This window comes from Sciurus carolinensis, chromosome 8 (assembly GCF_902686445.1).
Source record: "Sciurus carolinensis chromosome 8, mSciCar1.2, whole genome shotgun sequence".
NCBI classification, from domain to species: Eukaryota; Metazoa; Chordata; class Mammalia; order Rodentia; family Sciuridae; genus Sciurus; species Sciurus carolinensis.
In genome coordinates this window covers 102,860,145-102,886,028 of record NC_062220.1, presented here as the reverse complement: position 1 = coordinate 102,886,028, position 25,884 = coordinate 102,860,145, and the positions used below count along the sequence as shown (strand labels likewise).

At 47.5% G+C, this 25,884-nt stretch overlaps 2 protein-coding genes and 2 non-coding genes across 17 annotated transcripts; all 4 read left to right on the top strand.

Annotated features, from left to right (window-relative positions):
- Positions 1-6,751: 6,751 nt before the first annotated feature.
- LOC124991375 (whey acidic protein-like) lies at positions 6,752-10,730 on the top strand. Its single transcript, XM_047562143.1, has 4 exons — positions 6,752-6,833; positions 7,392-7,529; positions 7,914-8,122; positions 10,635-10,730. The coding sequence occupies exons 1-4, from the start codon at positions 6,752-6,754 to the stop codon at positions 10,728-10,730; spliced, it is 525 nt and encodes a 174-aa protein (XP_047418099.1).
- Positions 10,731-11,196: 466 nt separating this feature from the next.
- Tbrg4 (transforming growth factor beta regulator 4) lies at positions 11,197-24,613 on the top strand. Of its 14 annotated transcripts, none has more exons than XR_007109881.1 (12): positions 11,520-11,646; positions 13,454-13,918; positions 16,332-16,655; positions 17,346-17,517; positions 17,777-17,934; positions 18,547-18,657; positions 19,256-19,400; positions 19,693-19,938; positions 20,134-20,245; positions 20,364-20,478; positions 20,670-20,791; positions 21,248-24,613. XR_007109881.1 is itself a non-coding variant. In XM_047561915.1 (12 exons), exons 4-12 carry the CDS (start codon positions 16,503-16,505, stop codon positions 21,347-21,349), a joined length of 1,314 nt encoding a protein of 437 aa, XP_047417871.1. In that variant the 5' UTR covers positions 11,521-11,582; positions 11,998-12,060; positions 13,660-13,918; positions 16,332-16,502; the 3' UTR covers positions 21,350-24,613. The 14 variants fall into 14 exon arrangements, 13 of the variants coding, with proteins under 13 accessions (XP_047417873.1, XP_047417869.1, XP_047417872.1 ...); XM_047561915.1 differs by lacking the exon at positions 20,670-20,791 and adding an exon at positions 11,998-12,060 and having other exon boundaries at positions 11,521-11,582; positions 13,660-13,918; XM_047561914.1 differs by lacking the exon at positions 20,670-20,791 and adding an exon at positions 11,998-12,060 and having other exon boundaries at positions 11,529-11,623; positions 13,660-13,918.
- Positions 17,027-17,162, top strand: LOC124992010 (small nucleolar RNA SNORA5). Its single transcript, XR_007110020.1, has one exon. It is a non-coding gene; the product is annotated as a small nucleolar RNA SNORA5 (small nucleolar RNA).
- Positions 17,552-17,685, top strand: LOC124992009 (small nucleolar RNA SNORA5). The gene has a single exon (XR_007110019.1). It is a non-coding gene; the product is annotated as a small nucleolar RNA SNORA5 (small nucleolar RNA).
- Positions 24,614-25,884: the final 1,271 nt, after the last annotated feature.

The window sequence follows — 25,884 nt, the reverse complement described above, 5'->3', positions numbered from 1 at the left end:
TCCCATACCCGAACAGTAGATTTCAATAGAAAATCTCCCACTTCTTTTAATGTCAGCAAATAAGATTTTAAAGTGTCATCGATGGTGACTAGACTGAAAATTGTAGCACCTGTGGAGAATAATGGGAGCCAATGAAATGTGTTTTTAGCAGGTTGTTAACACCCAGCTTAGTCTCTGCTAGAGAGTAAATACCTCATCCTACTGCCAGGGTTCTGTCAAGAGGTGAGCCCCCTGAACCTCTGACCCTGTGTGGCATGAGAGGTGTGAGAGAGATGGTTTGGGCCCCTTTTCTAAGATGGGGTAGGTTGGCATTTGGATCCCTGCCTGGCCCTCATTATCTGAAGGCCTGAGAGCTACCCCAGATCCACCCCTAATGACAGTGTGATACTGGGCAAGTCTCTCCCCAGTCTGGGTTTCAAGACCCCCAGATATAAAAGAGAGGTTTCCCATGTTCTCTGGGATTGTTTAAAAGTCACTCCTTTATAATTTGCTCATTCTCTACTGAAGGCCCTGATATGAGCCACAAAGAACCAGTGGTAGGTTTCTGAAGGATGGGATAGCAGCATGGAATGGACTGTATGTGGAGACACCAGAGGCCAGACTCCTCCCCCTGAAGCCCCCCAACCCACCCCTGCAGCCTGGTCCCTGCTCCTCTGACCATCCTGTTTCAGCCCCAGGAGACCCAGGCCCTGGTTGCCACATCCCTTCCCAGGTCATTGCCTGCCAAAGTCAGGTCCTTCCCTTCTTACAGGAACAAACTCCCTGGACTGACTCCCTGCTTATCCCTTCCTACCTCCCCAGCAGCTCTTGTACTACAATGTCAAGGACATCAACTCTCCCAAATACCCCAATTCTCTGTGCCTGGCAGCAATACACTTCTTGGGCCATCTGCATTCTTCTGTCCCTGTGCAGCCAGTTGTCTCTTGAATGCTCAGGGGCAACTCCCACTTGGAAGACTCACTGATGGTGAGGGGCTGCTGTGGGCACATACCTGGGGTCTATACCTCATTCACCTATGCCACCAACACAGACAAGCATTGGTCACCAAACCACTAGGGAACAAGCTGGACAAGCTGAAAGCACAGGTCTCCATTCAGCAGCCTCTGCTGTGACCCAGAACAGACTCAGTGTTTGCCAGTGTGTCCAACACACTCACAAAACACCCAAGGTCTTTTGGTGTTTTGTGGGCTGTTGGGCAGGAGAAGAGGAGCAGAGGCCAAGGCAGGGTCATATCCAAGCTCTGGAGTAAGAGATGCAATGCTGTGTACAGCAATGTGATGAGTGAGATAGGGGATGTGGGTAGGGCCTCAAAGCAAACAGATGAGGGCTGAGGGTAGGACCTGCATGCTGGGGCTGTGACCTAAGTGACAAATATAGGCCCACACTCAGGATCATGACCCCAGTGACCGTACATGAGGGCAGATGTGTACCCAGAGACCATGGTGATCACATGAAAGAGGGGAAAGCATGTGGACCATCTGGCCTCTTCCATCCCTGTCTCTGCTCTGGGTTTTGGAGGAAACTTCAGCCCAGATGACCCCAGGACCTTTGTACAGAGAGTGTTCCCAATGACCACATCCCTGGGCCTCAGTTCCCCCATTCATCCCAGACACAGAGCTGACAATGGGTATGAAAGAGCCTGTACATCTTGGAAGAATATGGGCTGAGCCAGGCAAGCCAGGGGCCAACAAACATCCTCCTGAGCACAACCCTGCGTTCCTTGCCCCTGGGTCTGGCAAGCCTAGAGGAGTATCTTCATTCCTGGAACCCTCTGGTGTCTCCACCTCACCCACAGGCTCTGAGGACAACTGAGCTCCTGCCCTGAACTCCTTGTACCGCCAACACCTCTTGTCCCTCCCCCAGCAGCCCAGTCACACCAAACATACATCCCCTGGGCCCTGGGGGCTCAGTTCCCTCCAGCAGATAGAACAGGCCTCCATTCTCCACTCCTTTGAAACAGAGCCCTGACCAGAGGAGTTCTGGTCAACATCCCATTGTTAAAACCTAAAATCAATTCTTAAAGAAGCTAAGGAAATGGTTAAAATGGCAGTGGCTTGCCCATGAACTGACTGTTCCACAACTGCTAACAATGATGCTTTCCAGAAATCTTGATGGCACAAGAAGTGCTCAGAATATAACTTGACTCTAGCCAGGACCACAGCCCAGCTCCAACTACACCAGGTTGTCCACGTGTATGCAGTGGGGCAGCCCACACACAGGGGCTCTACTACATATATACAGTGTATATATGTTTATAAAGAAAGGAGAGTATGGAAAGAAACCAAAATGTTACAAGATATTTCTAGAATATGGACTGTGGGTGGGTTTTTTGTTTGTTTTGTTTTCCTCTTTATGCTTTTCTGAGTTGCCCAAATTTTCTTCAATGTGTATGTGTTCTTTTTCTTTTTTTCTTTTTTTATTTGTTCTAATTTGTTGTACATGACAGTAGAATGCATTTATATATTTTGATAGATCACACATAAATGGAGTATAATTTCTCATCTTTCTGATTATACATTCTAATTTTAAAAGACTAGAGATTTTTTTCTTTTGTGATGCTAGGTATTGAGCCCAGGGCCTCACGCATGCTAGGCAAATGTTTCACTGCTGGGCTACACCTCCAGCCCAGAGATTATCTTCTAAATAATCAAAAATGCAGCCTGTACAAAGCGTTTTTAGATTTCATGATTCTTCACCTACCTCATTTAATCTTCACATCGGCCAGGTATGAGAAATGTCATTGCTGCTTCTCTTTTATAGATGGAAGAATCAAGACTACATGGAAGGAAATGGCTTATACAAGGTTAAGTGAGTATAAGGCCTAATTCCCAAAGAAAGGCTCTTCCAGATTGCAACTCACAGGAGACTAGTGAAGCCTGAGCCTTTAAATCCTAGGCAAGCGTCAAGGCTAGCCAGTGCATTTGTATTGATCAAGAACTTACTTCCTGATAACCAGGCACAGTGGCCTATATCTCCAGCCCCTCAGGAGACTAAGGCAGAAGGATCAATCAAGCCCAGCAGTCCAAGGTCAGCCTGGGCTACATAATAAGACCCCATCTCAAAAAACAGAAAACAAAAATAAATAAACAAACAAATAAATAGAAAACAAAACTTTCTGAAAATGCTAACGCCCTCACCACTTCATAAGTCCCAACCTGGGACTTATGGAGATACAAGAACAACAATAATCACTGCCAAAATTCTGTGCAGCAGCTCATTTAATCCTCATAACAGCCCAATCCAGTATATTTCATTATCACCCTCATCTTACAGGTAAGGAAAAGGTAAGCTGCTCAACCAGCAGGGCTACAGCTGTGGATCCAGACTCTTCCTCTGAGTCACTTTACCTAACCTCACGGGGACATCAATGCCACAATCAGCATTTGGACTCTGTCCCTCAGGTTACAGAAAACCAACAAAGAGCTTCAGATGGGGAAGTGATGGGGTTGTGCTCTCATGCGGAGGATCATTCCAGACAGAGCATGATCAGGCTTCCCTCACCCTGTCTCCTCCCTGCCTCCCTCTTTCTTTCATCCCTCTATGCCTCCATCTCTCCCTTCTTTCTTCCCCCCTCCTCCCTTATTTTCTTGCCTCCTCATTCCTTTTATTCACTTTTTCCTCCCTTCTTCCCTTCCTTCCTTTCTTCCTACCTGTTCATCCATAACAAGTAAAAGGCAATGGCCTGGATGCTGGGGATGCATTGATCAGATTCTGGAGGAGTGGATGGAGAACAGGATAAGAAAGGGAGAAGCTGGCCAGGGCAGCAGACTTAGGGGAGCATGGCACAGGGCATTTGAGGGAGAGACTACACATTTTCCATGGAGACCAGAGCCATGGGAGAAGACCAGGCCAACCCCATGCCTCTTAAATAAGCAAAGATAGCAGTTCTGCAGCCATTTCACATGCAGGAGATTATACATATGAGGTTCAGTTTTCCAACCTCACATGAAAGTATTTGGGGATGGAACAACATGATGTTTGAGATTCAGGAACTTCAACAGCAATGAAAATAATGGTGAAACAAATCTGGCAAGATGGTTACATTCATTACTCTAGGCAGTTGGTATGTGGGTGCTTATTGAACTACGTCTTTCTACTCTACTGTATGTTTAAAATCATAATAAAAAAGTAAAAATGAAAACCTCCCATCATTAACTGTCAATCTATCCACCCAACAGGCAGAATGAGAGTGCCTAATTGGGCAGTGTTGGGGGCCAGTCCTTTGTACCCAACTGTACCAGCAGGTATTGGGAATTGGGACAGCCTCTTGGAAAAGACATTGAGTAGGTGTCACCAGGTGAACAATACCCAGACCTTTTGACCCATCAATTCATCTGTCTCTGCATTTATATCCTGCAGAGGTCCCCACTTATGTGCACAAAGCCTGATCATCTGTGACAGCAAAGAATCAGGAACAACCTATATGCCCATTGATAGGAGACCAGCAAACACATGGACCTATCCATGCTGGGGGTACCAACCAGTCATCCAAATCACATTTGTGTGTCATTAGAGAAGGAAGAGGGAAATGGTGTATCTGTAAGCTGTGTTTTTAAAGAGAACAGATGAGCACATCCATACTTAAACATGCTTTGATTATTTCTGAAAAGGATAGGAAACAAACCTCGAGGAATGAGAATAGTGGACATTTGTGTCACACATGTGCTTGTTGCTGCTTTCTCCTGTTATGCTCCATTGTCTCACCTCACTTTACTTTGTTCTGTTATGCTCCATTGTCCCACCTGATATGTTCACATGTTCTGAGATGAAATTCTTAAATTGGGAGTGTGGTTCAATTTTAAAGAACGTGCTTAGCACACACAGGGCCCTGGTTCAATCCCCAGCAACACCACACACACATACAAACACTCACACAATGAAATTATTGAGAATTTTAAGATGACCACAGTAGAGTCTTAAGCTTTCATGACTACATGGGTTGCTAGTTTCATGCAAGCAACAAGCACATATGTAACACAAATTTTCACTGAGTCTGGTTGCCCTGAGTGCACAGATCCTCCAGGAGATGCAGATGGAGCACAACCCTAGCTGATGTGAGCTTCCCACAGCAAGACACCATGACCTTCTGAGAAACTCAAGCAGCCAAGGAGCCCTGGGCAGCCCTTTCCTGCTGGCCCTCCTCCAGTGCCAGAAGTCGGTTACACTGAAATTGATGGCAAAAATGGAAAGACAGAAAGGGGAAGAGGGGAAAACAGGTGACTTCCTTACTTGCCAGAGAGACTTGGCAGAACATGTGTGTGTGAAGAAGTGGGATAATGCATGCACTACAGAGTCCTCATGGAGGCCTAAAAGCTGAAATGACCCATGGTGATGGAGAATGGAAGAATAAAGTATGTACACACCTGCCGTGGAATAGAATCAGTCCATAAAAGGGACAAAACACTGACATCTGCTACAAGATAGATGAACCTCAAAAACATCAGCTAGGTGAGAAGTCACACACAAAAGGCCACATATTATGATTTTATCAGCATGAAATGTCCAGAACCTTCCTTAGAAGGTGAAACTACTGCCAATGGGGAAATATTTTGTAAAATTCAATCTATGAGGAGGCATAGAGAGGTGGCAACTCACCATGGCCAGTATCTCCAGACCTACTCCTAGAGAACTTACGCTGGCCACCCCAAAGGGGCCTGGATTGAGGCCCAGAACTCTGAGAGGGAATTCAAGGGCCATGACAAAGCCACACAGTGTCCTGGGAACATGGAGGAAGTGCAACTCAACGAAGAGCATTCTGATAGCACAGCCTGAAGTTCCCAGGAGAAGCTCTAAGGAGCTCTGTGTCCAAAGCCAAGATGCCACAGGCTGGCAGTGAAGGTCCCTGACCAGATCAAAGTCCAGTCTGGACCAGGGGCAGGGCACTGGCCATCAATAAGCATATGCTCACCCTGGGGTCCCCATACCCCCTTCCCTGCTCAGTCCTCCAAGAGGAAAATCAAGGAAATGCCCTCAGGCTGGAGGGGGCATGTTACGCAGTAGCCCAACCCATTCCTGCCCCGTGGCACCTTTTCACTTGGCAAAGGAAGGGCACTTCTGGGAAGAAGCCTTCCTGGTGTCCTCTGAACAGACAACCCCTCCCTCCTTTAGATGTCCTACATTCTCTGCAAGAATCGAGTATCTCATTGTTACAGAAAACTACAAAACAGCACCAACAGAGAAATAAGCCACCCTCTGAGATCACATGCTGGTACTTGCTGTCTACCTCCTGTTTTATTTCCTATGTACCTTTGTACAAATTTTGAATATGCCATTTTGTTTCTGAGGATCATTTAAAAGGAAACTGTGTCACATGTTACAGATCCTATTTTGTCCTTTTTTAGCCCTTATAGATTTTTTCATTCTCATAATAAACATTTTTACTTTAAAATGGAAAAAAGGGTCAGGGATGTAGTCCAGTGGTAGAGCACTTGCCTAGCATGCACAAGGTCCTAGGTTCAATCCCCAGCGTTGCAAAAGAAATTAAAAGGAAAAAAAATGATCAAACTTACAAAGGACTCTTTTTTAAGCCATGACCCCAATTGTGGCATTTGTTCCTCTCAGTCTGGGCCTGGCCTGTCTATGTGTCCAAACAGGAAGTACCTCAGCCCAACCGGGGCCATGCCAGGCTGCACCCACCCACCCTCCACAGTCTTCCTCCTACTAGTCCTTTAAATGCACCCCGTACATTCAGGCCACCATCCATCTCCTGCCTTTCCTACCTGCCACCAGTCACCTACCTACCACTACCACCATGCGCTGTCTCATCAGCCTAGCCCTCGGCCTTCTTGCCCTGGAGGTAGCCCTTGCTCTGGACCCAGCCTTCATCTCACCAGGTAGGCCCCAGCCACCCATCTCACTCCAGAATCTCTACTTCCAACATGAGCTAAAATATTGCTGGCCCTGGTAGTTTGGTAAAGGGACAAGGAGGATAACAGAAGGACAGAAAGAGAGTTCTATCCCCACATGGTGAATGCCTCACATCCCAGAGCTAAGGCCATGGTCCCTAAATGAGAAGTGCCCACCTGGGAGATGTAATGATGGGGTGACAGAAAAGGGGAATGGTCCTCAGGCCCTAATCACTTCTGATGAGGCCATTCTGATGAGCTTTCCACCTCCCACAGTGGGCCTGCAGTCTTGTTTCCTGATTTTCACAGCTGATGTCTTATACTTTTCATGAGACTCTATATCAAGTGTTGGTAGATTTGGTGTGGGGGGGTTGTATGTTTGTTTGGTTTTGGCTTTGTTTTCCCCTCTAAGAAATGGCATCTTGGGAGTTGGGGGCTGGGATTCCTGTAGTTTCCATCTTTGTCTCCATCTTGCCTTCCCCCAAGGAGCTCCAAAGGGTGGGGACGGGGTCTAGGCCCCCACTCACCTGCCTGTCCCCTGTGCAGCTCAGGTCATGTGCCCCGAGTCCAGCTCCTCCGAGGAGATGCCCTGTACCCAAGCCTGTCTCACTGATGAGGACTGTCTCGGCAACACCAAGTGTTGTCCTAGTGCCTGTGGCCGTTCCTGCAGAACCCCCATCATTGGTAATGCCTTGCCTGGCCCTGGGGGGAGGGAAAAGCCAGCAATTCCAAGATTCTGCCTTGAGTGGGGCACCACAGACCTCTTAGAGCCCACCAGCCCTGTACCTGCAGCTCATCTGTGAGTGCCTCCATCCCAAGGGCGGCCTTGTGATCTCCCACTAGACCAGTCCCTAAGGTCTCCAAGCCACCAAGGTGCTGTGGCAGATCCTGCCCTGAGACAAACTAGATGGAGGCCTGTGCGACACATTTAGCCTCAGGGTTCCACAGACATTCAATTTCCCTATTCATAAAATGGGGTTTTCAGATCGGGGGCAGTGAAGTGGGCCCAGTAAGGTTGTAACCATGACATTGCTTTGGGTGCTAAAGGACTGGCCCATCTCTCTCCAGTAGCCGCCCCCAAGACTGGCAGCTGCCCCTGGGTGGGCGAACAGATGTCCCAGCAGTGTCAGGAGCAGGACCAGTGCTCCAATGACAGCCAGTGTGAGGGCAACAAGAAATGCTGCTTCAGCCAGTGTGCTATGAGGTGTCTGAACCCCGTCCTAGGTATGCAGCCTCAAGACCACCCTCTGGGTCCCTTTCTCCCTTGGCTTTCTCTGGTCAGCACCTCATCCTCAGTGGGTGTACAGGGGGGCAAATCAGAAACAGTCCAGGAGGCAGGTCCCAGTCTCCACAGAGGTTCTCCTTGCCAGCTCACTGCACCATCTGCAGGCTTCCTTAGGCACTTGACTTGCCACTCAGGTCAGGAATGGCTGTCAGTAAAAAGGGGAGCTTAGACAAACAGTCCAGAACTCAGAGTAGGCAGCTGATAGGACTCGGTCGTGGGGAGCCTGTACCTTTGCCACTTAATTTGAAGGGACAATAAAGAGTTTGAGGCTAGAAGCCTGAGTAAGACACAGGTTCCGGGCAAACTCTTCATGCCTACCTGTGACCTCCACATCCTCCACGGAAGAGAATGGACAATAGTGAGGGCAGGGGTGGTGGTGTGAGGACTGTGATTGGTCAGGAAAGCTACCTGCCCACCACATCCCTGAACCAGTAGAGGTGCACACGCTAGCACATGAACCACAGCAGAGATTTCCTGCCTACCCTCTTATCCATTCCCCACTGCAGAAAGCCCCCTCCAGTAAGGAGCCCGCCTGAATCATCCGACTGCCAGGAGAAGCCATCTCCAGTCTGAAACCCAGCAAGAATCTTCTCTCCTGGATTCAGTGGGCACATGATGCCTCCTATCTGCTGCTAATAAAAAAATCCATTCGGCTTTAAGTCTCTCTGTCTATCTGTTCATCTGTCCATCTGTCCTGGGCTCCCAAAGGAGGGACAAAGCAAACACAGGACTTATCCCTGGGATCTCTGGGGTGGCTGAGGTGACTGCATGGGAGCAGACAATCCCCCGTGGGGATGAGCATGTGTGGAAGGGCTGGGAGTTGAGCAAGGCTCACTGAGTTTGGGTCAAACTCCACCAGGACTATGGGGTCATGGTGGATCTCTGCACTGGGAGAGAGGCCTCCCTACCCAGCTCTGGTGTTACCCAGCCAGTTACCCTGCATCTGACCCCTTCTGAGTTATGACTAACAGGAGCTGAGACTGTGGAAGTCTTGAAGCCCAGAGGGTACTCGGGACTTGGCCAGTTTGGGCAGCATAAAGAGAAGGCAAAAGCATAAAAGAAATCAGAGGAGAGATGGAGCATGTGTTGACACCACTCTAGGTCAGTCCTGTGTAAAGTCTCCAGCAAAGTGTATCTCTTCCTCTCCAACACCAGTTGGGCAGCCTAGAGCCCATGCCAATCCTGACACTGGCACGAGGCCTGTCACATCAGGCCTCACAAGTTAGGAACTTGGTCCCACAAACCTGCTCCCACTCCAGATACCAGCCCCAGTCCCAGGGCTTTCTTCACTTCCAACTGATGAGGCTGTAAATTTGGAGGTTTTCATGATAACTTCAGCTTCAGTGGTTAGCTAGAATGATGGCAGAAGTCACTTGACTTTTTATTAGACTTCTATCATAAAAGGTATAGATCAAGAACAGTCAGATAAAGGGAGACACAGGGTGAGATCAAGAGGTGGGAAGATGCAGGAGAGTCTGTCCCCACAGGATTGGGGTGTGCCACCCTCCCTGCATATCAGCATGTTCCCAACCCAGAAGCTAGCCTGAGCTCAATGCCCAGATCTTTTATGGAGATTTCATTACATGGGCATGTTTGATTCAATCATTGGCCATTGGTCATTGAAGTCAATCTCCAGCCATTCTCTCCTCCCTGGAGGTCAGGGGTAGTGCTGGAATTTCCAACCCTCTTATTCTGTGGCTGGTCTTTCTAGTGAGCATACCCCATCTGAAGCTGTGGAGGGGCCACTGAGAGTCAACTCTTTAGCAAAAGATCCTACCACCACTAAAAATGCTGTGGTGGAGACCACAATCTGGGATCCACCCTACAATGCCAGCTCTCACACTTGACCGCAACTCTACTGAATTGGAGTAGGTTTTTTGTGCATCCCACATGATTCAGTGATCCACCAAATTTGAAAGTAGAGGCTTCAGTGGCCTTCGGTGCTCTGAAAGAGTACAGCAGGGGCTGAACTGAATCAGACAGGCACTTCGTGGACTGTAGGTGGCAAACACCAAGCCAGATACTATGATATGATTATAAATAGCTTCTGGTCTTTGTCCCTCGTTCTTGACAAGAAGCTTCTAAAATCCTTTCCAAAATGAGTGTTTCCTAAACTCACTTGGCAATTCAGGTGGTCAGTTGGTTTTGCTAATTGGCTTTATTCAGACAGAAACAAACTTTTCAGGTATCCAAGACAGGAAGGAATTTTGCATCTTGGAGTGATCCCCCTCTACTTCCCAAAGAAGTTGGATTCCCACCCTACCACAGAAACTAAGTGATAGGAGTACTGAATTCCTTGATGTATACATATCAAAGAAAGTACATAGAGTCACAAGATAAATACTCTGGAGAAAGGAGAGGGGAATTCTCTCCCATTTTCAACTGGGAAAATTTGTCTTTAAGTTCCACACCCTATCCCATGCTGGGAATTGAATCCAACGCGGTCTACCACTAAGCTAGCCCCCAGCCCTTACCTATAATCTTTAACTCATTTTGCCTTACAGACTCAAGCCCTGTTAAGGCTCTACTTCAAGCAGTCTGAGGACCTAGTCAGTGTTTCACTTCTGGATCTTGGGCCCCACAGTACAGAAGAAGAATGAAGTTTTCCAAGCAAGGGATAAGTGCTAATGGGCAGAGATGCTTTAGTGGAACTTTCTGGAGGCAGTGATCCGGTGCCTTTGTGTGTGTGTGTAAGCTCGATCGCGCTGCAGGGACTGTGCTTGGTGAAGCTGGGTCTGACCACTTCTGAAATTGGACATAGGAGGTGGGTTCAGTCACTCTACATGGGCCCATGGGAAATGGTCATAGCCCCACCAAGGCACTGAGCTCTGTGTCCACGCACTGCTGGCTCCTTTAAAGGAGGATGTTCTGATAATCACCCAGGATGTTGGCCATCAGGTGTTCCAGGAAGACTTGATTAGACCAAGCTGGTACCAAGCAGGCAGCTGGTGAGCCCATCGGAGCTTGGCACCTGACAGTTCCCTCTGGCTACAAGGAACTGAAGTTAGGGATAGGCGGTGCGACCAGAGTGGCCTGGCAGTGTCGAGGAACCACAAGAGCCAAGGGTGCTTCATCAGCCCAAGTTCCTGCCCCTCGGTGGGCACACCGTCCGCCTTCCCACACTGAGGAGACACGGTACTTGGGTTTACTCTTTCGTTTGGGCCTGTCTCAAACCAATCTTGGCTCTTTGACTTTTCTCCTTCCCCTTTCCCTACATTTCCCAACACTTACCCTCCACTACATTTCCCACTGTGTTGCGTGTGTCCTCAGACCCCATCAGTAAACTCTAAAAGGGCGGTAGGAGTGGCTTCTAGCGGGGTGACTTCCAAAAGGGCGACTTCCGGCGTATCACGTTTCCGGTGGCGCTCCTAGTGACGTAATGAACGCGCCTTGCCTCATGGGCTTGGGGACAGTACGGGCGGTGGATGGAGGTCAGCGAGAGTATTCGTGGCGTAGGTCTCGCGCCATGGGAAGAAAGGGCTGCTGGGCGTGGGTACTGAAGACTTGAATGTAGAGGTGTGGTGGGCCTGGAGGGGGTGAGGGCGGCGACCTCGAGAGGGGACCGGTAGGGGAGCTATACGCGGTGGGCCCGAGGGAGGGCCGAGCGGGCGTACTGGGATCCTGGGGACCTGGAGGAGGGAGCCGGCGGGGGCACTGGATGCAGTGGGCTCGCCTGCTCGGCACCAGCTGGAGAGTGCGCATGCGCCCCCTCTGCCTGTAGCGTCCACGAGGTCGGGCCTGGGAGGTGCTGCCTACATTGACCCTTGGTGTCTCCAACGAGTCGATTTTCGTATACTTATATTTGAGGGGCAGACTTCCGAGTTGATTTGCCTAAGCCTAAAGGCGTCTTTTCCAAACATTTTTTAGAATTATCTTAAAAATTGGAAAGATTTTCCAGCGCCTCCCCACAGTGCCTGGGTTCAGGAAGTGGTAAGTGTGGGGCTTGGAGACGCTCTTCCCTGAGCCTCATTTTTTTTTTTTTTCCCTCATGCACTGTTAAGCCAAGCTTTTTTTTTTTTTTTTTTTTTTTTTGAGTTGTGGATAAACACATACCTTTATTTTTATGTGGTGCCGAGAATCGAATTCAGTGCTTCACACATGCTAGGCAAACACCTTACTACTAGAGCCACAACCCCAGCCCCTAAGCTAAGCATTTTACAGCTGCAATAATTGCTCCTGTGAAAATAAAACGTGCCAGCCATATACTAAATTCCAGGAAGTAGAAGAAGATAAAAGGTGCTTTCTGTTTGAGCAGAAGCAAGGTTCCTATTACATGACTCACCCAGGTCATTCAGGCACCATAGGGAGCAAAACTGACAGAATTGTTAAAAGTATCATAGGGATATGAAACTGGTTCTTGAAAGAAGTTAACATTTTGTGGGGCTTGAGAAAATGAAGTGTGTTCTTTGATGGACCCTATGATGGGAGATAGCAAGCCTACAAGGTGGAATGAAAGTGCAAAGCCTGATTAGAATGGGGCCTTAGGTACTGGGGAGATGAGATAAAACTAAGAAGATAATTTTGGGTCATGTTATGATAATTTTTGTGATTGAGAAGTTTTGTTCTTGGAAGTTGAGGGAAGGGAACTCCAATTAAGTTACTGATAGCAGTTCCCCTGTGAGCAGTGAGTTTGGGGAAGCTCACTCCCTTGTCTGGATTGTTAAAATATATCCACAAAAGCTTTAGGAATGTGAGCTGAATATCCTGAGTTTCCAGGATCGTTCTCTAAACCAGTAATTCTTAATCTTGGTAACTCTGGAGTAGCCAGGGGATTACAGGTAATCTCGCAGCCTTACCTGTAGAGATTCCCAATCATGCTGTATTGGGCAAGACCTGGTAGTCTGAATTGTTAACTACTCATAGGTGATTTAGAATCACAACCAGTACTGAAAACCTCACAGGCTTCTGAATTTTGATATTTGATGACATTCTGTACTGAAACAAAATCCTCTGAGGTGTTTACTTTGGAAAGTATTATCTCAGAGCTGGGCATTGTGGCCCATGCTTGTAATCTCAACTACTCAGAAGGCTGATGGAAGATCACAAGTTAAGACCATCTTGGGCAACTTAGCAAGACCCTAACTCAAAATCCAAAAAAAGGCTAAGGATTTAGCTCAGTAATAAAGTGCCCCTGGGGTTCAACCCCCAGTGCTGCAAAGAGTGAGAAAACTAATCTGACACAAGTGAATAGTCAAAAAAGAGAAAGATTAAGGCTGGTTTTAGGGAGAGGGTAAGTGTGATTTCCTGTCATTTGTCATGTTTCTCCTGAATTTGTGGGTCAGGATCTGCCACTATAGAACCTCCTTCTCTCTCTTTTCCTCAGAGCTTCAGAATCATTTGCTAGGAGTCTAATCTCCTATACTCCCATGCCATAATGGCAGCCCGCCTGGTGAAGCAGTGCACATGCCTCCTGAGAGAAGCTACTCGCTTATCCCCTGCTATGGCTCCAGTTAGTCAACTGAGACTTGCCAGGGTAGCCCATAAGACTTTGACCTTCTCAGCCACCTCACGTAGTTCCCACTCTCCAAGTTCCTTGACAGAACTGGTGGAAAGAGATCAAGTGTTCACTCCCTACCCAGAGCGCCAAGAAGTAGATCGGCTCATCGAGAAGGCCACCAGTCCACAGGAACTCTTAGAACTGGTTGGTGGTGATCAGAGTCTGCACCACAATCACGCGGCCCTCATACTTATCCGCCTATCTCGCCTGCTATCCGAGAAGCCAGAAGACAAGGCCTTGCTTATACAAGATGTCCGGTTTCAGCAACTTCTTCATCTGATCAGTAGTCAGGTGGGTGCTAACATTTTGGTTGAGGGCTTAAATGGAAGAAGAGTAGCCAGAGGCACCAGTGATTGACAGGAGTCCCCCAGCATCTTGTGGTAGTTCTCTTTTTCTAGATTTCAAAGTACTTTCATGTGCTTTCTGCATTTGTCCTCATAAGAACCTCAGTAGATAAATATTTCTATCCTCATTTTACAGACAGGTAACCAAATACACAGTAACAAGTATAGGAGACAAACCTGATTCCCACTTCCATTCAGTGTCTGACTGCTGACTGGGCACTACTCTTGAAGCTGGAGGAGATGTAGTGTAACTAGTGGATGGTCACCAAAGCTTAAGCAGGGCATGGGCATAACCTAGCCACATTCATACTCTCAAAGGATGAGCAGAGAAGAGACGACACCCATTTGCATGATCCTCAGGAGCAGCACTCTACTTCAGAAAACCAGTTTGTTCTCTGAATAAGGAAAGAACCCTTCATACAGTGCTTCCCTGGGCTTCACAGCAAAAAAGTATAACCCCTGCCCTCTACAAACTGGCCCTTACTACCTAGTCTGGAAAGGAGGTACTCAGGCACTGAAACCATATGCCCAGTTGTCAGATGTGATGAGGAAGTGGTTATGCTGAATGTATATCAAGCTGATGGTTTTTAAATCAGTGTAATGCAATATGGTTTTTTCCATGAAGTAGAATAGTATGGAAAATACATAGTTTCTTAGAGCTTTTGTTTTAATTAAATATGTACACTGTGCTTGCACCATGTGTACTGAGTTCAGGTACATATTTCTTGCTGAGCATGTAGTTGCATAAGATTAATTTCATAGTCCTTTCTTGTTCTGTAATTCCAGTAGTTACTTATTGAATGTTTTGCACACACTTGATTGAAACAAGTCTTTTGACACAGACTAAACATTGGAACAAAATTTTAAGGCAGTAACAAAATGGACATAAAGTGTTTGCACTGTAAATGGTGACAATGCTTGACTTTCAGAAAATTTTCCACAGGAAACCAGAAAGATACAGATACCCGGGCCTTGTGTGAGACTAGGATGAAGTACTTTGTCGTCCTTCTCAACCCTTTAGGTTGCAGCTTTTCTGTTCCTAGCTTCCTGGCTTCCTGGCTTCCTTTAGTATATGGTTTCTGTTACCCTTTCACAGGTGAAGAGATGGACTGAGGAGTTGATGTGGAGAGACTGAGCACAGGAAATGATAACCATACTTATTTTATCATCTTCCATCTTCCATGAGGATGAGGTCTGGGCCTCATTGACCTCGTGACTCCTTAATTCTCTGAGACCTTGAGACATATTCCTTGCACCCGGTAGAGTTGGCCTCTTCAGAAATGAGATGGGCACAAGCAACAGAGGCAGACTAGGGTACAGGTTCTAGACCTAGAACTGCTCTGAGACTGGGGAGAAATGAAGACTAGACTTTACTTACCTGAACAGTGGGGCTGAAGATGAATACCTCATAGTATGTTGGCATCTCATACAGGACCATTTGGAAAAAGATGCCTGGCATTTAGAGGGATCCTGCTCTCTGCTGGTGATGGGGACAGCTTACCTGTCCCAGGAGACCTTGGCATTTGGGAGTAGTCCGGGCTTAGTGGTTCCTGGGATTTTGTTTAGTTTTTTATTCACCTAAGGCTTTCCTGTGAACATTCATGTTTCAGGGAATACCTGCCTCTGAAGTAATCCGGAGGCTCCCAGGCTTACGTCACTGCAATTTAGGATCTGGGGTAGTGATGCATTTGAACCCTGTCCCTGTTCTTGTTCTTTAGGATGTCATTTCTTCCACTAATTGCATTAATTAGTTTCATTCTTAAGGAACTTCATATCACCAGAAACTAGTGATTGCTTTGTTGGAGTGAAGTTTAAGGGTTGGAGCTTTTCAGATTCAAAATAACAGTCTTTTCCTGAAGAAAAGTCAGGGTATTTAATAGGTAAATGTTTGGCATTGTAAGTAAATGAACTGTTTACAAGACTGACATTAGAGTCTCAAGTGCTGCCTTTCTTTGCTATCATGTCATACCATCAGACCCGCACTTTCTGATCTCAGTCTTGACATGTTCTGCTTGCAGTTTGGGTCTGCAAGTCTGCACACCACTCAGCAGGGGAGGTGGAACATGGACTCTATTGAATCAGCCACATTAGGTTCGGTCTGTGTTAGGGAAACTTGAAGAATTCTCTTACACTCAGGAGTTCTTGCTTACAAGCAATAGCAAACTACCTAACCACTTGAACAGAAATTCTTGATTTATTAGCTTCAGAATAGGTGCCACGCCCTGTTAGAGCAGGACAGGTGCTGTTCTCTGAAGAGTTTTAGTAAATACCCCTGGAATGGGGTCACAATGGCAGCTACAGCCCAGATGCAGGATCTCTGGCATGCCACATGTGATTGCCTTTTTCCTTTCTCTGTCCAGATAGCCACAGTCTGGCATGGGACTCTTGTGAAGCTGCTGCGGAGCTTGTACATTCTGGAGCTCCCCAAGACCTCCAAGGAACTGCAGTCAGTGGAGCAGGAGGTGCGCTGGCGCCTGCGGAGACTCAAATACAAGCATCTGGCCTTCCTGGCTGAGTCCTGTGCCACCTCCATGCAGGAGCAGCATTCCCAAGAGCTGCTGGCTGAATTGCTAGTGCACCTGGAAAGGCGCTGGACAGAGATTGAAGATGGTCGCACAGTTGTGGCCATCATGATGAAGGCAGGGCACCTTTCAGAGTCATTGATGAACCGCCTGGAAGACAAGGTATGGGAATGAGAGTGTGCTGCACCTGGCCTGCCTCCCTGGAGGCTTTGGACTTGTGCACAGGGACAGGAGCCCTAAACTTCTGTTTAGAGTCTCAGACATCTCTCAAGGAAGGACCAGAGGGCTCCAAGAGCCTGTGGTTACTCTGTGACTACATTAATTCAGCAACACCCACCCACTTGTCCCTAATATAAGCCACTTCCCTTGTTTGCACCTGTATCTTTCTCCTATTTCTGCCACCTATATGATCTTGAAAGGCATGAGAGACAGTTCCAGAACTTAACACAGAGTTCCTGGGCCAGCCCCTGCATAGCAGCCCAGCTTGTGGTAGAACTCTTCCAGAGATACTGTGTCCCCACCCACTCTATCCTTGCAGTCAAGTCAAATTCAGCTCCCGTCTTCTCATGGTGGGGGCTGGCCCAAATGGCTGCTACAGCAAGTTCCGCTGTTCATGGGCCCTGTGTCCCCTGCCCTGGGACATGGGGATAAGTTTGGCTGCGGACATTATGTTCTGGGTCCAGGAGTCCCTGAGGCTGGGGTGGAGGCAGGCCCTGCTTAGTTGGGCCTGTGTTGAGTAGCTCAGGCCCAGTTGCTGTCTCACAGGGACTGCACTGGATGGGACCCCTGCCCCCAGCTCATCCCCGCCACCTCAGGCCATCAAGCTGACCTCTGCGCGACTGTGGTTGACAGTGCCTGGAGCTGGTGGAGCAGTTTGGCCCTGATGAGCTGCGGAAGGTGCTAGTGACACTGGCAGCTCAGAACCGGCGGTCGGTGCCCTTGCTGCGGGCCATCTCCTACCACTTGGTACAGAAGCCCCTCCCGCTGACGAAAGGCATGCTTCTGGACCTGGCCTATGCCTACGGTGAGGAGGGTGGGAGCCCTGGCAGGGAGATACCTGCAGCTTTGTCAAATTCAGTGCCTGTTATACCCATGGTAGGCACTGGCCCAGAGGGCTGCTACAGAAACATTGTGACTCATGGGCCCTGTTCCCTTTGACTAGGCTCAGGGATAAATTTGATCACAGACAACAAATCCCTAGACCTCAAGTCTGAACTAGGGTTGCACAGTGGGTAGCTGCTGATTTCCCCCAGCTAAGCCTTGTGATCTACTGTGTCTCAAAGGCAAACTCAGCTTCCACCAGACACAAGTGTCCCAGCGCCTGGCCGCTGACCTCCTGTCCCTCATGCCCAGCCTGACACCTGGTGAGGTAGCCCGCTGCGCCAAGTCCTTCGCCTTCCTCAAATGGCTCAACCTGCCCCTGTTTGAAGCCTTTGCCCAGGTGAGCCAGGACAGACTCTGGGGCCCCAAGTCTGACCCCAATTTGGAAACTAAACCCATAGACCTCTTTTGAGAGACATGTTTTAATCAGGGAAACAAAGCTAATCTGAAACACGACGTTTATAGGTGGTAAATACAGATTTCTTTTCAGCATATTTGGAACTAGATGTGCAGTGATAAATATATATATATATATTTGAGAGCTGTTTACTCTGTTGATTGTTGTTTGTGTCCATCTTGGGACAGCAGTAGCAGGGAAAACAGAGAGCAAAGCTGAGAATCCTTAACTCTCCCCTAGTTACTAAGGGCCCCAAGTGAAATTGCAAGGAAAGGTGGTGCCTGCACTGAGGTGCCAGCACTTTCATTTCTGTGCAACCAGACTAAACCAAGTGTGCTGATGGAGTATTTCTAAAGCCACCATCAGGGGAAGTAGTTTCTAGGGGTCCCTGTCCTCTGAGGACAGCTGCTGATGGTTGGAGAAGTGTCAGGCCCTGTGTGAGTGGCTGGGAGTTCATGAGCCTGGGAAAGGGTCATCCGGCTGCCTTTGGAGGGTTAGGAGGACAGCTGCTGGCAGGACTTCATCCTTTCCCTCTGCTGTCTCTGCATGGTTCAGCACATCTTGGACAGAGCCCAGAATGTCACCCTGCCTCACCTATGCAGCATGCTTCTGGCTTTTGCCCGTTTGAACTTCCACCCAGAAAAAGAGGATCTGTTCTTCAACCTGGTATGGGTTCCCACTCCCTATTCATTACCCTCTTGCTGCCACCTGCTAGCTGTTGGTTCTGAACTACTATTGTGTGAAAGGGGAGGGACCATGACCCCTGACACCGGGTGGCAGATTGAGGGTGTGGCATCCCAAGGACCTTTTGGGAATAGACACAAAATCTGATGTTGTCCTGTGATGACTCCCTCACTCCTTTCCTAGTGTACCACTTTTCAACACATTGCTGCTCATGGCTCAGGGGCTTTAGTAATTCTCTGCAGAGATTCTGAGAAGGCTTGGCACTGGGGTTTTGGGGTGGGGGTTGCCCTGTGTGGACCACCATGCAAAGTGCACCAGCTATTGTAAGGGACTGTTTAGGAAGACCTGAGACATCATAAAAACCATCAGACCAACTTTGACCCCAGGCTTCCTGGGGCACTGTTAGGGACTTGCGTGATATGCTCTGGTACCTCTGGCCAGGATCCTGCTCTTGCTCCCAGTGGTCCTCCCTTGCTACAGTGTTATAGGTCAAGACAAGGTCATTGGCTACTGTCTGCTGTTGGATGTAGCAGTCTGTGGGCGAGGCCACCTTTCTCCACCACAACCTCTCCTCATCCAGGTACATGAGAGGCTAGACCCTACACTCACAAGCCTGGAGCCAACCCTACAGGTGGACCTAGTGTGGGCACTCTGTGTGCTGCAGCAGGTGCGGGAGGTGGAACTGCAAGCTGTCCTCCATCCTGGATTTCACACAAGATTTCTAGGTGAGATACTTCCCCATGCACCCCCGAACGCACAGGCTGCCTGGTTTGTCTATCTAGAGCCAGGTAAGAAATTTACAGTAAAGATGGGAGGAGGCCAGAGCACACCTCCAGGGCTTCTCCATCCATTCCCTGCAGGTGGGCCACAGACCTTAACTCCACTGGCCCCAATCCAGAGCACTAGGCCAAGGCTGGGTGGAGAGCCACTGCCTTCCCATCTGGGCCCTCTCCCAGCCTCCATATGTGTTCCTCTTGGCCCTCAACCTACCCACTTCTCACTCTCCTCATCCCCCAGAGGGCAAGTGTCTAAAGGACCAGAGCACCCTCCAGAAGCTGCTCCACATCAATGCCACTGCCCTGCTGGAACACCCCGATTACAAGGGCCCCCTCCTGCCTGCTTCAGCGTTGGCCCCCAGGCCTTCTGCCCCTGACAAGAAGATGACCCCTTTGCAAAAGGAGCTACAGGAAACACTGAAGGTGCTGCTGGGAAGCTCTGACCGGGGCTGCCTTGAGGTGGCTACGCGATATGGCTGGGTGCTGGGTAAGGACTCCCCTCAGCTGGCAGAGGGCCTGATTCCACTCAACTCTTAGCAGTTAAAACCATTCTGACCCTTCTCGATGCTCTAAGGAGCAACCCAAAGAACTACGGTGCCCCCTACTCCCTGTCTCTACATTGTGGGGGTGGCCTCTGAGGCACAGATAGTCCCAGCAGGCTCTCATCCACACTCCTTCCCAGATGCGGAGGTACTGTTGGATGCTGATGGCCAGTTTCTGCCCCTGAGGGACTTTGTTGCACCTCACCTTGTCCAGCCAGTTGGGAACCAGCCACTGCCCCTGGAGGCTAAGAGGTAGGTAGCCAGGAACCCCAATAAAGGCATCCACAGCTCTTGGGCTGTGTACACTGGTCTCTCTGGTTCCTCTGAGGAGCTGAAAGCAGCCCTTGTCAGCCACCCTTCCTCCTGCCAGGGTTGCTTTTCTACGCTGGGAATTTCCCAACTTCAATAGCCGAAGCAAGGACTTGCTAGGCCGCTTTGTCCTGGCCCGGCGCCATGTGCTGGCTGCAGGCTTCCTGGTGGTGGATGTGAGTATCTGTTGGGCATGTGGTCCCTTTTGTATAAGAGGAGCCAACCTATAGCTAGAAGGACATAGACAGATACCTAGTCCCCTAACCTATCTCCCCTGTCCCTGCCAAGTCTTAGAAGCTGGAATTTAGCCCCTAGGGTACATCTGGAATGCCCCAAAGCCTCCTGTTTTAGATTTGGACGTGGGCAGGGCTGGGCATCTCATTCACAGATGAGGAAGTGAAGCTCAGAGGGTCACACAACTGTTGAGAATCAGAGTGGTCACGGGAGCTGCAGCTCTGCCTCTCTTGTCAGGGTTGGTTCTCAGAAAAGGTAAGACCCACAGACTTGTCCAGTGCTATTACTATGTGACTACATGGAGTTCCACTGAACTCAGAGCAGAAAAACAAAGGCCTAGGGCCTGGCTAGAGCACAGAAAGACCTTGACCTAAGCCAGAAGATACTGACTCTCCTATAAAGGACCAGAGAGTAAATGCATGCTTTTAAGGACTGCCTAAGGATTCTATCATGTTTTCTTCTTTGGACCGGTTCTTTGGTTGTTTAAACAACCCTTTAAAATTCAGAAACTCCCCTGGAACCTCTCTGTCTACACCTGTAGCTCCTTAGCTTCTTCCCTAAGGCCTTGGGGGTTGAAGGGTGTGTATGCAGAGGTGTCAGTCACCAGTACTAACCAAAGGGTAAGTTGTCAGCATGAGGGCAGCAGGTGGAACCAAGAGACAGGTATGGTCCTTCCAACCCTTATGACCTGTTCTACCTACTTCCCTCCAGGTCCCATACTATGAGTGGCTGGAACTCAAGTCTGAATGGCAGAAAGGTGCCTACCTCAAGGACAAGATGCGCAAAGCAGTAGCTGAGGAGCTGGCTAAGTGACCTGTCCCCTTCAGTCTGGACTACATGCCCACAGGCTGACTACCCAGAGGCCCAGCAGTGAAACGCTGGGTGGGCAAGAACTGGCACCCTTGAGGATGAACTGTCTCAGTATAGAACTTTTGCCAGAGTTGGGGAGTGGCCTGCAGGTCCTCTCATGGCTAATAAATCTTTAAATTTGGTGTTCAGAACCAGGTGGCTTCCCAAGCTTTGTCACTCTCCTCCCCTCTGCTACACATCTGCATTGGAAGGCTAGAAATGGCTCTTTGGGGCTTGGCATGGAACCCAGCAAAGGAGGGCTGACCTGAAGGACAGAAAACCTGGGGCTCAGACCTGAGATGTCTTTTCCTGCTGCCTGCCCCAGCTTCTTTCTGGGGTCCTTACTGTAGTGTGTGCACATCCACATGTGTCAGCTCATTATTGCTGGGGGGCCTGTGACCAACCCCTGCAAACCAAGTCCTAGAATTCTGAATTTCCAGGGATGATGGAAGGGAAGTCATTTGAGTTTCTGGTGCATAGCAGGGCTTTTGACCCAGCCTGACAACTCAATCACTGTCCTGGGAGGCTCCCTCCCATCCCTTGTTGCACACTTCGGTAAGTGGAAGGTCCTTGATGGCCTCTGGTGACGTGGTATGAGGACTGGGTAGATTCATGGAGGGTCCTGAGGCAGCCTCACTGCTTCTGCTGAGAAGCAGCAGGGTGTGTACCTTCCAACCTCTGTCAGAAACTCCCATTGACAGAGCCTACCTGGAAGGGGGTGTGGTTGCTGTGGATCTCCCCCAGCCATTGGTGAACCTCTCACAACTGCTCCCCATGCCAACCCATTCCCTCAAAGGAGTTTAATTGCTCCTCTGAAGCCTGTCATCCCTCCAAGCATTAGGATCATTTTGGGTCAGATAACACTGGTCATTTGCAGGTCCAGGTGTGCAGAACAGTTTCTTGCCTTGCATGGACTGTCAGTTACACAAAGGAGTGATCCCTGGCCCAGTTGGAAGGGGATAAGCAGCTAGAGCTGGCATTCTGAGGGAGGAGGGAAAAGCATTCCAAAGTGAAGCAACAGTGTGGGCAAGTGCCTGGTCTTAGAGGGGACACACAATGTGTACAGTGCTAAGGCCAACTAGCTGGAGAACCCAACTCTGGGAGAGCCTGAGTGCGTCCAAGGAAATAAATATTTGTCCTGCGCACCACTTGGGGCCACTGGTTTTTATTTTGAGGTAACTGGGGGCACCATGTAGTTATTAAGAAACAAGTGGTTCCCTCCCTCAATTGTAGAACTAGATGACAAAGTTCTACTGCAATACTGATGTAAGCAGAAGTCAGCCTAGACATTCTCATCACATTGCCCATAGGATACCTCTTGTCCTCAACCATCTGCAACCATGAACCTTTGTTACTACTGTTTTATCTTTACTGATAAAAGTGAACATAAAATCTAGGTTCAGGTTTTTGTGTAAGTTTTTGTTAATTTAGGGTAAACATGCTAGGAGTATAACTTTTTTTTTTTTAATATATTTTTTAGTTGTCAATGGACCTTTACTTTATTTATTTATATGTGGTGCTGAGGATCGAACCCAGTGCTTCACACATGCTAGGCAAGTGCTCTTCCACTGAGCCACAACCCCAGCCCAGGTATGAAGACTGGGTAGATTCATGGAGGGTCCTGAGGCAGCCTCACTGCTTCTGCTGAGAAGCAGCAGGGTGTGTACCTTCCAACCTCTGTCAGAAACTCCCATTGACAGAGCCTACCTGGAAGGGGGTGTGGTTGCTGTGGATCTCCCCCAGCCATTGGTGAACCTTCTCACAACTGCTCCCCATGCCAACCCATTCCCTCAAAGGAGTTTAATTGCTCCTCTGAAGCCTGTCATCCCTCCAAGCATTAGGATCATTTTGGGTCAGCCCAGGAGAATAACTCTTAGGTCATTTCATACAGAACTATGAATAGCTATTTTCTGGAGTGTCTGTATCATTTTACATTTCAGTCAACAGTGTGTGGGACATCCACATTCCACCCAGTATTTGCTGGTATCACTAGTTTTTTGTTTTTGTTTTTTTAAGTAATTTGTCCAGGTGTGTAGTGATTATAATGGTTTTAAGATGCATTTTCCTAAGTGACTAGTGATCTTAACATTTTTTTCACCTCTGATAAATTGACAATAGATGTTTATTTGTCATTTGTCTATCATCTGGTGAAATGTCTCCACGTCTTTTGTCTGTGGAGTGATAGCTTTTTCATCAGTAAATTTTGAGGGTGTTTTTTATATTCTAGATCCTAACCCTTTGTTGAATATATGATCTGCAAATATTTTCTCCCAGTCTGCTTTTTGGTTATTTTTACCAGAATTTTAACCCACTGAATGAATCACATCCCCAGCCCCTTTATATTTAATTTTATTTTGAGACAGGATCTTATTAGGTTGCTTACAGCGTCACTAACCACTGGAATTACAGGTATGCACCATCATGCCTGATTGGAGACAGGATCATGCTAAATTGCCCAGGATGATCTCAAACTTGCAATCCTCCTGCCTTAGCCTCCCAAGTAGCTAGGATTACAGGCATGCACACTACACTCAACTTAATCAGATCTTTTGCAGAGCATAAGTTTTTAAATTTTCAGGGAGTTCAATTGTCAGTGTTTGCTTTTCATGGGACCTGACTACCCCTAAGTCCTAGAAACTCAATTATTTTCCTATGAGTATTAACAGTTTAACATTTACACATAATTCCATGATCCATTTTGAGGATATGTTGAAGTTTCCTTCAAATGGAGAAACTTATTTGCACAATTTTTGTGAGACTTAAATTGAGGGGTTTTTGTAACCTCTAGATTCCCAACTGCTCCAGAACCATTTCTTGAAAAAACCATCCTAAACCAGTCATGGTGTATACCTGTAATCACAGCAACTCGGTGGGGCTGAGTCAGGAGGATCACAAGTTTGAAGCCAATGTAGACAATTTACAAGACCCTGTGTCAAAATAAAAATTAGGGAAGAACTGGGAATGTATGTAGCTTGCCTAGCATGTGCAATCCCTGAGTTCAACCCCTAGTACCACAAATAATAGGAAAAAAAAAAAAAAAGACAAGATTATCCTCTCCCACTCACTTGTCTTTTCACTTCAAAAAGGCAACTGGGGGACACACAGCACTGGGGCCCCTTCTCTTTGGAGAAGGCTATCTCTTTTCCACCCATTAAATATAACTTGCTTTCTATGCTTGGGGGAAAAAAAAAAATCAATCGGGACCAGGCACGTGGTGCACACCTGTAATCCCAGCAACTAGGAAGGCAAAGGCAAAAGGATTTCCAGTTCAAGGTCAGTCTCAGAGATTCGGGCAGACCTTGTTTCAAGGTTAAAAATAAGAATGGAGGAAGAAATTCAGTGGTAGAGTGCCCCTGGGCTCAATCCTCAGTACAGGGTGGGTGGGGAGCCAATAAGTCAATTGGGCACATTTATATGTGTTTATTGCTGAGTTTTTATGCTCTTGATCTGTTACTTGAATCATCACATGTTCTTGATTACTGTAACTATAAAATAGACCTTAAATTGGGTAGAGTGAGCCCTCCTACTTTTTTTTTTTAAAGATTGTTTTAGCCATTCTAGTTCCTTAGCCTTTCCATCAAGTTTTTGCTCTGTTTTGCAGCGCTGGGGATCAAACTCAAGGCCTTGCTCGTGCTAGACAAGTGCTCTGCCACCAAGCCACATCCCCAAACCCAATCCTTCAGGTTTTTGAATAAGTTTGTCTATGTCTAAAAACAACAACAACAAGTACTATAATGGGATTTTAATAGGAATTGCATTAAACCTATAGATCAATTTGGGGAGACTCAACATCTCTACTGTTGAACATCCTATGTCTTTTTAATTAAGTCTGATTCACTTTATCGATGTTATATAGTTTTTGTTTTGTTAAATGTATACCTAAACCTGGTATGGTGGGGCATGCCTGTAGTGCCTGTGATGGGAGTCTAAGGCAAGAGGATACCAAGTTCAGAAACAGTCTCAACAACTTAAGTCTCAAGATAAAAAATAGAAAGGGCTGGGGATATAGCTCAGTGGTAAAGAACTCCAGTACAATCCCCAGTACAAAAAAAAAAAAAAAAGGATACTTAAGTATTGCATGTTTTTTAGAGTAATTGTAAATGCTATTGTGTTCTTGTTTATTTGTTCTTAATGTTCATTGTTAGTATAGAAATCAGGTTGATTTTTATGTGAACTTCATTTTATGAATTTTTGGTTTTGGTGCTGGGAATCTCAGGCCCTCCTATGTGCTAGGTAATTTCTCTATCTCTGAGCTATATCCCAGTCCTTTGCATTTTTTTATTTCCTTAGATTCCCTGTATATAAAGTCATATTCTCTGCAAAAAAGGATATTATGCTTTCTATATGCCTTTTATTTTTTATAGCTTTATTAAATAATATTTGGTGGTTATTAAATTATATAATAATGACATTAAGTATTAGTGATTAATGTTAAAATTCACTTACCTACTTCAAATGAATGTCAATGTTTTTTTAGTCTCTTTACAAGTATGTACAAT